We start from the raw sequence: 15,258 nt of genomic DNA, 5'->3' as shown, positions 1-15,258 counted from the left end.
AACTAACCTTAATAATTCAACAAAAAAATAGAAATATCATTCTTCTAACGATTCTTTTATTTTTATTTTTACATTTGAAATAATTTTAAGTTTTTATCGTATTGCTGTAACGAACGTGCTTAAGACAATTTAATCTTGAAATTCAAATCTTTCTGTGAGTGTTTTTAAATGTATTTGTACGCCATTTTTTGTAATGTTCAAATTGTTTGCAGTTAACTCCTGATGAAACTATCAAAAAAATAGCGAAATATTGAGTATCTTAGAAAAAAGGAAGATTTTTTTAGAGACCACTTTACCCGATAATTCCAACGTATATATATATATATATATATATATATATATATATATATATATATATATATATATATATATATATATATATGTATATATATATATATATATATATGTATATATATATATATATATTTATATATATATATATATATATATACATATATATATATATATATATATATATATATATATATATATATATATATATATATATATTATTATGATCTGCTTTTTTTATATTAACTTTATATTAATTTAATTAATTGATAATCTCAGGGTGCCATTTTATTATATAAAAAATATATCAGCCTAAGTTATACTTATCTTTTCTCCTAGCTTCCAGTATCTCTTAGTTGTTTTTTATCGGGATAAAATAGAAAAAGGAAATAAATAGAAATAACATAAATAAACAAATACAAATATGTTTTATTATCAAAAGAAATAATATGAAGGTTTATCAAATAAATGGGCTTAACTGTCCCAATGAAAATTGTACCACATAAAATAATATCTACCAAATATTTATCGGTTTGTTTTCTATAAAATTGATAAAACAACGTAATCAAGAAATTTGGAAATTCGTAAAATAATTACACTCCCTACTTATGAAAATTTTGAAATATTGGAATCTTTGTTTATATGTTTTTGTACTCAAAAAAATATAAAATTGTGAATATTATAAAAATAAACTTTTTAAATTTATTAAGCAATATTAATAATTATCCTTTGACGTAAAAAAACTTTTATAAATTTTATGGTATTTTAAAATAGCAATAATTTTTGACCTTCTGATGGTATAGAGTCTTTTATTTGAAACATACAAAACATTCTGTCACAAAAAATTATCGACTGACCTTTTAATTCACACAAGACGATGTCTCCTTTCTAGCAAAACAGCTCCCTCTTGTTGATTATGTTAGGCTAACAATCAAAGCCTTCTTCGTTCTAAGTATCAAACTATCAGCATACCAGCAACTCTTTTTCCAAAACACGAGCAGACCTCTTTTACCAGTACTTCCTACTAGTTCAACAAAATCCAAAATTCTCTCCTCCCTTTCATATACTAACAATCTTCTGACACCTAAGTATTTTTTCTACTTGGTGTCGCAAATATTTTTAATAGTTATAGTTTTTTTGACTTACTCACTTGGACTTTATAGAATCAAGGAGGTATTCGACTTCTTAATTTTGACCTATCTCTCGCTCCACCTTTCAGCCACCCACTTTTAACTATTAACAACACTGGTACTTGCTTAACTGTATACAATACTTCACTTGCTTTTTTCAGATGCCCATCACATAATAATATTTTTTACTGCAAACTTTCAAAACATTCACTCTCTTTCATCCCCATTCTAAACTCGGTAACCAATCAGAAAATTCCTATAGCCTTCTTCTCATATTACATTAGAAAGACCCAAGCATCGCTTTTAAACAACTTTCCTTGAAAACGATAACAATTTTATCTTATACTTTATAAATACATAACTACCTTGTGGTTTTGGCCTTTCCAGCGAAACAAAACAAAAGGCTTTTAAAATATAATATCTACAAATACCGGGAAACAATTGTCTATACACATTTAGGTATTTACTAATGTTTTTCAGTCCTTCAGGGTAAAACTCATTATGGATAAACCCACTGCTTAAAATTAACTTAATAATATTAATAATAATAAATATTTACAAATCGATGCACAGGGCGTTGCAAATTTATGTGCCCACATTCTATAAGAAAATAAAATTTTTATTCTATCTTTGATTGATAAAATGTAACACAACAATATATATATATATATATACGCCGGATTTATTTATTTTATTATATTTATTTTTTTTAGGGTTATCTTTATCAAATCGACATAGCGTTTTTAGAATATTCTAAAACAGCGATGTTTCTCTGGATGTTCATTGAGGGTCTTTACTTACACAACATGATTACGGTGACGGTGTTTCAAGAATATAATTACATCAAAATTTACTGTTACATGGGGTGGATAATTCCAGCTCTTATGACAGCCGGATGGCTTGTTGCGATGCTGATAGAGGAAGCGTGAGTAATTTTATTTATACGTACTAAAAAACAATTAAATTTTTTTATAATTTGGAATGCACAGTGCATAATATAATTAATATAAGAATTGTTGGTATTTGTATTAAAAAATTCTAAATTATCGTTATGAATAATATAAAATATTTAATTTTAAAATGTTATCATCTTCACATGAAAGAAACCTGTAAAATTATTGGTATTGATTTAAAAATAATACATAAATATATATATTTGTAGTTTCGCAGTATTTTTTAGGTATATAGAAGATTGAAACCACATATTCGTATATTTATATAAAATTTAAAGATATGTAGATAACGATCCAGTATATGAATTTCTTTTGTAGTGATTCTGTTTCAAGTTAACATTCCTTATATAGTTTTCTTACAATAGCTAAAGTGAAAGCTGCGTAGTGTCGCACATGTAAATAAGTCATAAAATAGTATAACTATAAAACAACACTCGACAGCAAATGTAAGGATAATAAGTAGCAAAAAATATACGAAGTAAGTGTAAAAACGCACCAAATTAAAAACCTAATGCTTCACCGCACTATTAACTTCACTCTCTTTCTCTGGATTTGTAGGTGGTCCGACGGGCCGGGTCATATAAAAAGTAAAGTGTTGGCCTTAGTATCCCTTGTTAGCCTGCTGTCTTGCAAAATACCAAATATATTTGAAAGCGGTCAGTGTCTGTCTCATTCCTTTTGAAGGGAAAAATAAATCTTATAAGTAGAATCTTATAAATAAACTCAAGATATACGAAAAAAGAGAATTAATTTTGGAGATAGGACTCTTTTCAATTTGCCATTTTTTTTAAATTTTCAGCATAATTAGAATATTTGCTAGATATAGATTTATGAAATATGTTTTTATTTATTTTTATATATTCATCATTAGTTAAGGTATATATCATTAGTTTAAGACATATAGTGTGTCGGCATTTTAGCTGGTCTAAAATCTATATCTTGGTAACACTACAAATAATGATAGCTTGCCATCTCTATTAGCTGTGATTCTGTGCCAGATGAACTGCTTCATGTAGGGATTTTCCCATCAAAATCTTCAATTGGTCCGTCTATCGATCTTTCTCTCGGTCTTCGGCCAATAGTTCTTAATAATTAATAAAGGTACTTACAAAATACTATGTGAGAATTTTACAATTCGAAACAGTCATACTGGTGGAACTCTGTCCGTTAATTTTGCAACTATTCCAAAGTTAAAAATAATTCTGCCAACTGAGGACTGATAGGAACTGGATTTTTGAGCGGTTCAAGCGGATCTACCTCCTTTCGAGGTCCATAAAAACAGATATGATGCACACGGACAGTGATGATAACGCGTCAGATGGCAAGAAGAAAAAAGATAGACGGTTACCTTCACCTTTCCTGCAGAGCAAAAAAACTGCCAGAACCCCAAGCAAAATAAAACCAAGATAGGATAAGGACGACGTCCTTATGAAAATAAGGAATATAGAGAAGGGATGATAGTGCCGAAAAAAGAAAATTTAAAAATAAAGCAAGAATTGGAAAACAAAAAACAAATTACCCAGGTTGAAAACAATGTAGAAAGAATGAACAAACAGATGAAAAGAAATTACACAGTAATTACGGGTCTTGGACTACCAATAGTCGCAAGAGAAGAAAAACTCTTAAAAAATAACATAAAAGGAAAAAGCACCTAAAAGAGGATATCGAAATAGAATCTGCAATAAAGCTAAAAAACAATATATGTTTGCTACAAATGAAGGATTATGGTAAAAAAATTAAGGTAATAAAAGAAAAAGCAAACTCAGATTCTTTGCTGGAGAAAAGATCTTCATCAACGGTGACGTGACTGAAAAAAAAAAGACACGCAGGAAAATGTAAACAAAGGCAAGGCATTAAAAGCTGAAGGTATAAACGTAAAGATAGGGTGTAAAAAACTAACTGTAAATGACGTAAAATTAGAATGGGCTGGACTTGGTACTTTTAAACGAGAAAATTCTAGAAATATGGATCCAAACAAAGGGCCTATAGTAGTTGAAAAATAAAAAGACGGCTCATTATGCCGACGGATTCTAGCGATCAACAGGAAAATAAGTTTAAACATAAATGGCACAACAAAAAATAAGAATACGTACCTAAATATTGCGACATGGAATGTACGAAGAGTATACTAGAAAAAAGCATTAATTAACCTAATAGAAGAAATTAAAAAATATAAAATATATAACAATACAAGAAACACATGACCAAGAGCAACAGGTGACCAAGAGCAACAGGTGTGCTGGAACCATGAGCTAAATAACTGAGGCCAAAGATATATATCTCGTAATACAAAAATAACAGTAAAAAACGTAGACTAGAATGGCTGGCAAATCTAGAAAGAATGCAAGGTAATAGACTAATCCAGAATATTGCTTGGAGAGTACCTGAGCGCAAAAAAGAGAGAAAGAACCAGAAAAAAATGGAGAGATGTAGTGATGAAAGATGTCAGGGAATTAGAGATTGGAAGCTAATACCTAAGAACAGAAAACGGTGAAAATTATCCATCCAGTAATGGGCTTAAAATGCCTGTTAACACTGTACATGCATACAGTATACGTGTGTCATCTGCGTTTCGCAGGTTACTGATTTTTCTGTCTTCTATGGTGATTCCTTCATCCTATTTGTCTAGTACTTTCCTCATGATTTATTCAGACTATATATGGTATAATAATGGTGATAGCATGCAGTATTCTTTAGTTTCATTTTTAGTTTTGAGCGTATTTAAATATGTTTCATATATCGATTAGAAATAGATTACGCCTGGCATCTCGTGAAATATTAACATAGTCACTTGGCAGATGGCTATGCCGATTTTTTAATTTTTTTTCGTTCATAACTTGATTGCAGTGCATTCCATCTGCGTATGGCCACGTTCTAGAAACTTTTGATCTATGAGCACAATATTTTTCAAGCTGTAGTGAAACAAAGCATTGGCCATTACCACATTTCTGTTCTGATAACAGCATCAATCCGAATAAATGGTAATTGGCAGTTTTGGATCTGTGCACTTGTCTTCAATGTAATGCATTAAAAATGATGCAAAAGTCGGATCCGGTTTCATTCCACCGGTAGCAAGTAGTTTAATGAGTTGCTAAGTTGTATACTGAAAAATTATGATTCAATTTCATTTTTTAATAAACTGCACTTGCGTGTATAACGGGTCATATTTTAACAACTTGAAAATCCACAACCAGAGCGTACTTTTCTCCCTTCAACGCTTTCTTCTCGTCTTCTTCCTTTTCTTTTCTGGCCCTATCCTTTTTTTCCAAAGGCTTCTTGTAGTCTGCTTCATTTATGCTATTGTTTTCGAAAGAGCAGCATACGTCGCATCTGTCTTTTTTTGGCTTGTATAAAGATAGGTTCATTTGCCTAAATATGTCATCAAATATTGGAAAGTTTAAGACATATTTCTGCTTATTGTGATATTTATAATAATTTTCATAAGTCCGGAAAAGATCGATTTTAGTAGAAAAAATTTGTTCAAGATGTAGCTTTTGGGTATCTTTTCTACAGTAATGCGAGCTCAGTTTTGGCAATGATTTTAGCCAATTTCTCAACCACTTTCTCTTATCAGTTTTTGAGGCATGATCATAAATTGATCTTGCAGACGTAACTCCTTCTGGATTATCAATTCTTAGTCCACGTTCTGTGTTAGCCACCCAATTGTAAACCATATCTTCCTTAATTCCTAAAGTTTATAAAAACATTTTTTTGCATACCCTTTTTCTGTCATTGTCTTTTGTTCTCAGGTAGTAAAAATAAGTTCCTTTCTTACGGTAATGACTCTTATTTTTGCCACATATTTCACATTCTCGGTAACGTAGACCTTTTTCTCCTCCCATGACTCCAAATTCACCCAGAATTTTTCAAAAATCGAAGATCTGTCTTCTTCTAAAAACGTTTGGCAGAAGCATTTCTTTGACTTTAACACGTTCAAGTCCGACAACGCGACTGTCGCGTTCAGTGAATATAGCCTCAGAAGCCACCAACGCGAGTCGCGCGGTGTTTGACTATATGACAATATATGAACGTTATCTCAACGGATTTTTCACGAATTACAACAAATATCTGCTGGCCGCTTCGAAACACTGGCATATACTGGAGTTTGTGTTTGGTTTTCGAATTCTGGTGTTAAACTTTATTCTGAGTATATGACAATGTATGAATGTTATCTAGGCCGATTTTTCAAAAATTATAACAAATATCTTCTGTCCTATTGATAAATTAAATAATAAAATATGAAACCCTCAATTTCATTGCATACTTTTTAAATATTCAAGCTAGACGTGCTCGAAAAGACAAAATTAGCTGTAATAAAAGGTTGTAAAGTAATAAAATTAAAAGCATCGGTAAGCTTTGAAAGAATCACCAGATGTATTTAGATTATATTGCATTTGCAATAATTTGTTGTATTATCATAATCTAATCCCGTCGGTTTATTTTGCTATGCATTCAGTAATATTTTCTATGCCTTCGGTGTTAGATGTTTTTTGGTTTTACTGTTAGTCATTACACGTGTTTTGCTAAATACTTCAATTTTAAATTATTTTTAAAATGAGTGATGAATATTGCCAGCCTTCGACTTCTAAACGAGGTAGGTGGGAAACTTCTCAGCCAATCTCAGATGATGAATTATTACACATATTAGAAGATTCACATGACGATAGTGACGCAAGTGATGAAGATTTATATTGTGATCAAGATGATCGGACAGACGATCCTAATTTTCAAGAAGAATCTGAAGATAATGATGGTGATGATGAGTCTCAAAATATTATTGAATGGTCTTCAGAGGTTCAACATCCTACAGTGCTACCATTTACAGCAATACCAGGATTAAAAATTAATGTGGGTGGCAGCAATCCTATTGATTACTTCAATTTATTGGCATGTGAATTATTCTATGACCTGATTATTCAAAATAGCAATTTATATGCTGTTGATATTCTTTCTCTAAGTAAATCTGAGAAAAGTAGAATTGCAGCTTGGAAGAATATAACTGTAGAGGAATTTAAAATTTTTCTTGGTTTGTTGTTTCACATGGGAACCATAAAAATTAATCGTATGAATGATTATTGGAAAAAAATCATTTATTTAGTATTCCAGTGTTTGGACAATACATGAGCCGAAATCGTTTTGTTAATTTTGTGTGCCTTACATTTTAACAATAATAGTGACAATAACCAGTCCAGACTTGCCAAGATATCTCCATTATTAGATTTTTTTAATAATACAATGGAGAATCTTTATTATGCAGAAAGAAAATTAGCCCTGGATGAATCTATGATTTTATGGAGAGGAAGACTTAGTTTTCGTCAATTCCTCAAGGGCAAACAACACAAATATGGTGTCAAACTGTATACTTTGGCAGAATGTACCGGGATGATTCAACGCATATTAGTTTATAGTGGAGCTAGTGACCCTGTAGTTGGAGGACGTAATCATACGGAAAAAGTAGTGCTAAATTTGATGGATTCGAAACTAAATGTTGGTCACTCCTTATATATGGATAATTTTTATAATAGTGTTCCATTGTGTAAAAAACTACTTTCGGTTAAAACTTATCTTACAGGAATATTAAGAACAGGAAGAGCGAAAATCCACACGAAGTTGTTACTGAAAAATTAAAACAAAATGAACTGGTGAGTGCTTACAATAATAAAGGGATATGTGTGTGCAAATGGAAAGATCAGCGAGATATTTTAATGATCTCTTCCGAATTTGGTCATGAAATGGTTCCAACAATATCTAGGAAAGGAATTGATAAAGAAAAGCCCAGTTTAGTCGCTGAATATAACAAAAATAAAGGTGGTATTGACTTAGGCGACCAGATGTTAAATTATTATAGTTGCGAACACAAAACTATGAGTTGGTACAAAAAAATAGGCATACATATTTTTCAAATTATGCTTATCAACGCATACTATTTCTATAATAATTCTAATACAAAAATGTCATTGTATGACTTTCGATTGTCGGTGATTGATAGTCTTTTGGGACCAAACCCAAAAATCCCTCAAGTCAAGAAAAATTTGACGTTTGTCAAAAATTGCCCTAAATCAGCTAATGGTATTACAAAACGACGACGGTGTAAATATTGCTGGCAAACTTAAAAAGAAAAAAAGGACTCATTGTTTCATTGTGCGGAGTGCCCTGAACATCCGGGATTGTGCTTAGAAAATTGTTTTAGACGTTTTCATGAAGAAATTGAAAATTAGATAATTAATTTGTTTTCTTGATGTTGTTGCCATTTGATAATTACTTATGTTAGTTATCTAGGTTCATAATTATATCTTTTCTCAATCAGATTATTATTTTTTTTTAAGTTCAACCGACACGTTTTCTGCCCTGTGGCCACCAACGCGACTCACGCGGTGAGTTTTTTTTTGCGACCAAATTAATTTTTTTTGTACCCATATTTATTATAAATGACTTTTTAAAGTGTACCTTAAAAATTAATTAGTTTACACAAATACATCTCAGTGGCCCACTGTTTTCCCTTAAAAAAAGAGACGGAGCTGAACGTGTTAAACATGCAGTAGATGTGCATGCGTTGGTTATTTTTCTTTCAGGTCCAGGTCTGGGTACCCCTTGTATAACAATGCCATTTCTATTCCTTTGATAACCTTTACACGCTTTACTAGTTAATATTTCTTAATTTTATTTCTCGGCCATTCAGACGCAAGTGCTTTTCTTTTTCTTCTCCCAGAACTTTCTTCTTCAGCGAAATAATTGTCAACAAACTCTATTAGAACATCTTTAGCCGGCTGGAGATTAGCAGTAGGAACAGATTGTTCTAGGTTCTCGAGCACCTTGTCGCATAATACTAGGAGCTGAAGCAAATTGTCCGGAATATCGCTCTCTCTATCATTGAGGGTCTGGTCTATTTGATCTTGATTATGTTTAGCATTCTTGTCGTCAATAGAAGTGGCACAGGAAGCTAGGTCCTCTGAATTATTATTTGTTATTTCATCAGCCATCTGATATACTTGATTCTAAATTTGTATCACTTGGTTCATATCCGGTTCTTCAGTACTACTTAAAGACTATGAAATGTCTACAGCTACATTTGATTTTTCAGTGCAATAAGCAATCAGTTTTAAAGTTCGACTTAACTTATTTGTCTGTAAAAAAGGGAAATTTGTCATAACACTGAAAGTCATTTTTGTTTTATTTAATTGTAGAAATTTAGGTCAGCTATTTCTTGTATCAAATACACATGAAAATAAAAAATAAAATAAAAAGGGTTTCTCTACGGGAAATACGGGATAGTCTAGTTCAATATTAATATAAGAAACTAAAACCAGGAACTATCAGCTTAAAGTGTATAAAATATTTTTAGGGCAATAATTATTTTTAGAACCAGAACCATTCATTTACTTTTTCATAAAATATTAATATTAATTCATCATGTAATTCATGAATACTGAACATACAATATCCCGTATCTCGAGTTTATTTGTATAAGTTTACACAATATTTATTAATAAAAAATCAGTTACTTGCCGATTTTTCTTGTATTTCCTGTAATAACGATGACATATTTATGCAGCTTCACATTCGACCATTAAAGCAATGTACGAAATAAACGATACAGGGTATTAGCAGTGAATGCTTAGTGTCTACGATATCGGTTATTACAAGAATAATAATTTGCCGCATTCTAATGCGTTTACGAAACTGGGAATTTGCAGAGTTTTATCATACAGACTTCTTATTAGGGTAACTAGGTTACACGCGCCCATATTTTCCATTATACTTTAGAGGGGATTTAATTTTACTTAATCAAAAGCCTCTGGTGTTAAATATCTGTTCGCGTATTCCTTTGTTGGGTGAAATATGAATTATTCTTTAGCTATCTCTGGTAGTAGAAAGTTCTTTAGCTGTTTATTAATATTTCGTGCATATTTAGTTAAGTAGGTATTGCAACCAATATGCAAATTGGATAATTTTATATAAATTATATATAAATTATATAGTTTATTTTTTAAACTATGTAGGACGATATTTTTTTGTTGTTAATATTTAGTTTTGAATATAAAACAACTTTTTGCATGTATGCAAACTTTATCGCCACGTTGTGTCGACATGACTCTCGCGTACTCGCGACGCCACAACTTTGAAAAATTAGAAACTCAATTAATAAGCAAAGCGTAACGTGACTAGTGACCTAAAACTACGAGCAAAAAGTGTGTTCCTCGAATAATGTTTAATACATTTTGATGTAAGTATATTACGTTATAATTGACGTTCACCTCATATTAAAATAAATCTGCAAAGTAGAAGATCCTCGATTATAATCATTTTAAATAAAATAAATAAAGAAAATACCTTTTGTACAAAATAACATAGATTTGTATTAAAGAATATTAAATAAAAACTTTCAGAAAATTGATACATCTCAAAAAAGTTTAAACACTTATGTGACAGAAAAATACCTTGGTAAATTTATAGTTTGCAATAATGATTTTGTTTTAATTGAAAGATGTCTTTACTTCTGATTCCGTGATATCTCTAAGATAGTCCGGCAGATACTTTATACATTTTTTAGGTTTTTTGTCATTTTTGCAGGTAAATAATAATATCTGAACTTCTTATACTCCCTAATGGCATTGTAGATAATTACGTACTTTTATAGATTTTACACACAATAAGATGAACTAGAATACTGCCCTCCTAAGGAGAACCACAGCATCTGCAGTACTTATAAGAATGAGCAAATGAACTTCAAAGAATCTGCAACTTTTAAAAAGGGCGAAAATTGTTAAAATAATGCCGTTAGAAATGATTTTACTGTATATTAATAAATCTGTAAACAAACTACGTTTAAAAAAATAGAGCAGTAGTTTATCCTAATTTTATACTTACTATGGCAGATACTGGGAAAAAATCGTAAGTAATATTAGAAATTACTAAGTGAAACCAGAGGAAACTAAAACAATAGTGATATCAGTGGAACCGAGACGATGTAAACTAGTCGTATATAACAAAATAATAGAACAAGTGATGGAAACTAAATACTTATAAATTGTCATAAAATTGTCAAGCTAGGGAAAAGTGAAAGAAGAAGTACAAAAACAAGTGAACATGGCAAACAAAGCAGCAGGATGTCTCAACAACACAATGTGGAGAAACAAATACCTCACAACGGAAACGAAAACCAGGATATATAAATCAACAATAAGACCGATAATGACGTACACAGCGGAAACAAGAGCAGATACGGCGAAAACACAAAGACGACTGAAAAAAACAGAAATGAAAGTCTTACTAAAAATAACAATTCAAACTCTAAGAGACAGAGTAAGAAGTGAGGAAATATGAGCGAGATGTGGTATAGAGGAAATAAACGCGTGGACCAAACGAAGAAAAGTGGAATGGAAGCAACACATCGAAAGAATGACAGAAAATAGAATAGTATAAATAGCAAGAGACAAATCGCCAAATGAAAGAAGATCATTGGGACGACCGAAGAAAAGATGGTCAGACAACGTCAATTGAGGCTAAAAACCGAAGTAGAACAGGCATTAAGCCTATTTATAAAGTAGGAAGAAGAAAAAGACTAAGTAAAACTACAGCATCTACGGATGTTATGCTTATGCAGTGGTTTTTCTTACCATAATGTTAAAGAAAATATAATTAAACAACAAAATAAGTTTTTAAATAATGTATTAAAACTACATATTTAATAAAAAAATCACATGTATTAGACCGGATAAACCCTAACAAACAAAATTTAATACAAAAGAGAAAAAATTAAATATAGAAAGAAATTGACTTATCCTTAATCTCAGTCTTAATCCTTATCTTGCTCAAGAATTTGCCAAAATTGTAATCTATTTGAAGGCATTATGGTTTTGAGATTTTTAATAAGGGTTTCCTTTTAATTTTTTGATACTCCACATGGAGATGTAAATGCCTGAGGCTGGGAAGTTTTTTATTTAAAACTTTATTTTGAAGAAAATTCATTCCAAACATACTATTATCGGAGTTATTTGTTAACTTTTACAAAAAAAAAGATCCCTGTTGGCAACAATTTCTTCTTTCTTTGCCAAGTAAGGACGGTGCTCTATTTTTTTAATTATTGCTTGTGACGCGAAATCTTGCCACTTAAAAAAACCTATATGCTGCATTGTTTTTATTGTAACCTTTTTTGAAACTGCATTTCCAACAGCTGTCATAAGATCGTTAAAATCGTAGGCTTGCTTTTGTTTTTTTAAAGATAGTTTTACCTGATGGGGGAAGCTCATCGGCGGACATGAAGGTGTGTCCTGGTTCGAGATACTAAATACAAATACCTTAAGCAGATATAGCGTCGGAATTTACATTATATACAAGGAAATATAAAAAAACTCCAACTTTTACTTTGACATGAGCAGTTACCAACCCAAAGGACAAAATGTTCGATATAACTGTTATGTCAAAAGAAAGAATTATATGACCTAATTATTCCTTCTGTTCCCCGTCCAGTAATACCGTCATATCATAAGCATGCAAAAGTTTTTTAATTTTTTTCTTTTTCCCGGGGATCCAAAGCTTTCATTAAATGTCGATGTTCTTTGAATAAATATTGCTTTCTTAAACATATCGATTCTTAATAACATTATGACTTTTTGTAAGTCAACATAGACTTTAATGATCGTTGATGTATTCGGTTCATTTGTATCCAAACGGTATAATTTACTTGAATCTCTGGCAAGTTGAATATGTTCTTTTCAGCTATCATATTTACTACATGCTGGATGCAAGTTATTAGAATTATGCTCTAGATTGTGTAGTAGGAATGCTTCTCACAGTTCGCATTTATCATGGCCCAGATTTGTGATGCTTTCAATAAAGCTTATACGAGCATTGATTAGGAGGGTAGGTTGCTAAATAATTCTTGTGCATGACCTGTATGGTTAAATCACTAGGCAGGTATCTACGATACAGGGCGTGTTCACGCCTGCAATGGAATATACTGGGATTAAAACTTTCTATATGCGTATCAAGGTATAGAGTAAATATTTTGCTTTTATAAGCCGCCTCCACACGTCCATATTTGTTAGAGCTGATAAAAGTAGACGATTGAAACACATTTTGTCTGACAAATAGTTTTACCTAAGTAATGTTGTAGTTGCTTGGTTCTTCCATAGTTCCACCCATGTTTACGTAGATGCTAGGTTTAGTATTTCTTTCAGAATATACATTTGCAATTGTAAATAATGTACTTTTCTTTTTAATAATGATGTAATATAAACTCTCTAGATCTAATTTTTGTGCTCAACTAAATTTTCATAATTTTTGCATATTGCAGTGTTTTTCCTAAGGACGGCAGAATACTAGGGCTCCATAAATACCTATAACGCTCCCTATAGACCTTAACTACAGCACTAGAAAATAGAAGATTCACATAAATGAAATGTGTTGACGGGCCTAAAGATTGGATAAATGGTAATTTAAAATTATCATTCCTACACAACGTGCTATCAGACTCTTGTCTTCAAAAATACAATCCTTTAATTGTATGGGCTGAATATTAAAATATCTACTAAACACTATACTAATTATTCAGTACCTCTATGTGTAATAGGTAAATTAAACCTGGAAAGCTATGCCTCAAATAATAGCAGAAAAATCTTCACCAAAATACACTGTTTAAGACGAGTTTTTTCAAAAGAAAAACATCCTCCAAAGTTGCTTATGAAACCGACACCTGTTTGACGAACACAACTCACTCTTTTCAAGTCTGCCACGAAACAAATAACAGAGACTACACCAGTGTATTCTGACTAACTGACCGTAGTTTGTCTTGTCCGAATATATAATGTAATAATTCTATAATTTGTAATTAACAATTAGAATGTGTCGTTAGAAAAAAATTAAGTTTATTTTGACAAATACAAATACTATGGAATTCTTGTATTATACGAAGATCAAACAAAGACTGCAGCTTTTTAAAGTACCTTGCTCACAAAACAACTTGGGGTACTGATGGTAAAACACTGCTCATGTTATACAGATCCTTAATTCGTTTTAAAATTTATTACGGATGTGTTGCATTTGCATCTGCCAGAACAACAACGTTCAAACCTTTGGATACGTTACATAACATCTTCCTAAGGATTACATTAAGGTGAACCAACCCTTAATCTTTGTAGGCAGCTATTAACTTTAAATTACACTTCTAGCATAACGTTTAGTTAAAGAATTCCAATAAATAACATTATAGACATATCCACGTTCAAAGTTCAATCTTACTTATTTCCGCAGAATTCATCAGCAGACAAAAATTTCAAAGAAGCTATAAACGACAATAGTATCCCCATATTACTTCAATCTGTAAATATGCATGTAAAAACCTACTTCATAAAGCACCTGTTCGAGAACTGGAACAATAAATGGAAATACACACCATCAAAGCTTTAGTACATAAAAAATAAGTTGGTCTATGGCATCCACCCAAGAGAACATTTGTTTAAAAAAGAAGCACACCCAATGTGTGACGAGTACGGTTCACCCCTTACGGTTAAACATGTGCTAGTGCAAAAGTGCGAAAACTTTAATCATCATACAATTAAATACCATTTATCAACAAATCTTAAAGACATTTTAAACTCAAAAAACATTAGAGATAACCTTCTGTTTTTAAAAGACTTTAATTTACTAAGCAACGTGTATAACTTTTACCGTTTCGCTAATAACCTTATTAGGTTAAAGCGGTATTTTTTGCAAATAAAGAAGGCCCGTCATGGAAAATAAAATAAAAAAATTAATTGGACTTGTTATTGTAGCTGGGGTAATGAGTTCCTCTAATTTAAATTTCAAAGATTTATTTTCGGAAAATGACAAAGCTTGCTAATCTTTTATACTTTAATGAGTTACCAAAGATTTGTATTTATTAG

At 31.1% G+C, this 15,258-nt stretch overlaps 1 protein-coding gene across 2 annotated transcripts in view; it reads left to right on the top strand.

Moving 5' to 3' along the window:
• LOC140434772 (PDF receptor-like) overlaps positions 1-15,258 on the top strand; it is a 1,054,707-nt gene that overhangs the window by 825,912 nt on the left and 213,537 nt on the right. For both annotated transcript variants that reach the window (XM_072523274.1, XM_072523273.1), the window contains exon 8: positions 2,135-2,346. In XM_072523274.1, coding sequence (XP_072379375.1) covers positions 2,135-2,346 — 212 coding nt within the window. The remainder of the gene's footprint in view (positions 1-2,134; positions 2,347-15,258) is intronic.

Source organism: Diabrotica undecimpunctata, chromosome 2 (assembly GCF_040954645.1).
Source record: "Diabrotica undecimpunctata isolate CICGRU chromosome 2, icDiaUnde3, whole genome shotgun sequence".
Classification (NCBI taxonomy): Eukaryota; Metazoa; Arthropoda; class Insecta; order Coleoptera; family Chrysomelidae; genus Diabrotica; species Diabrotica undecimpunctata.
Note: the sequence above shows the minus strand (reverse complement) of the source record. Positions and strands in the feature narration are given on the sequence as shown.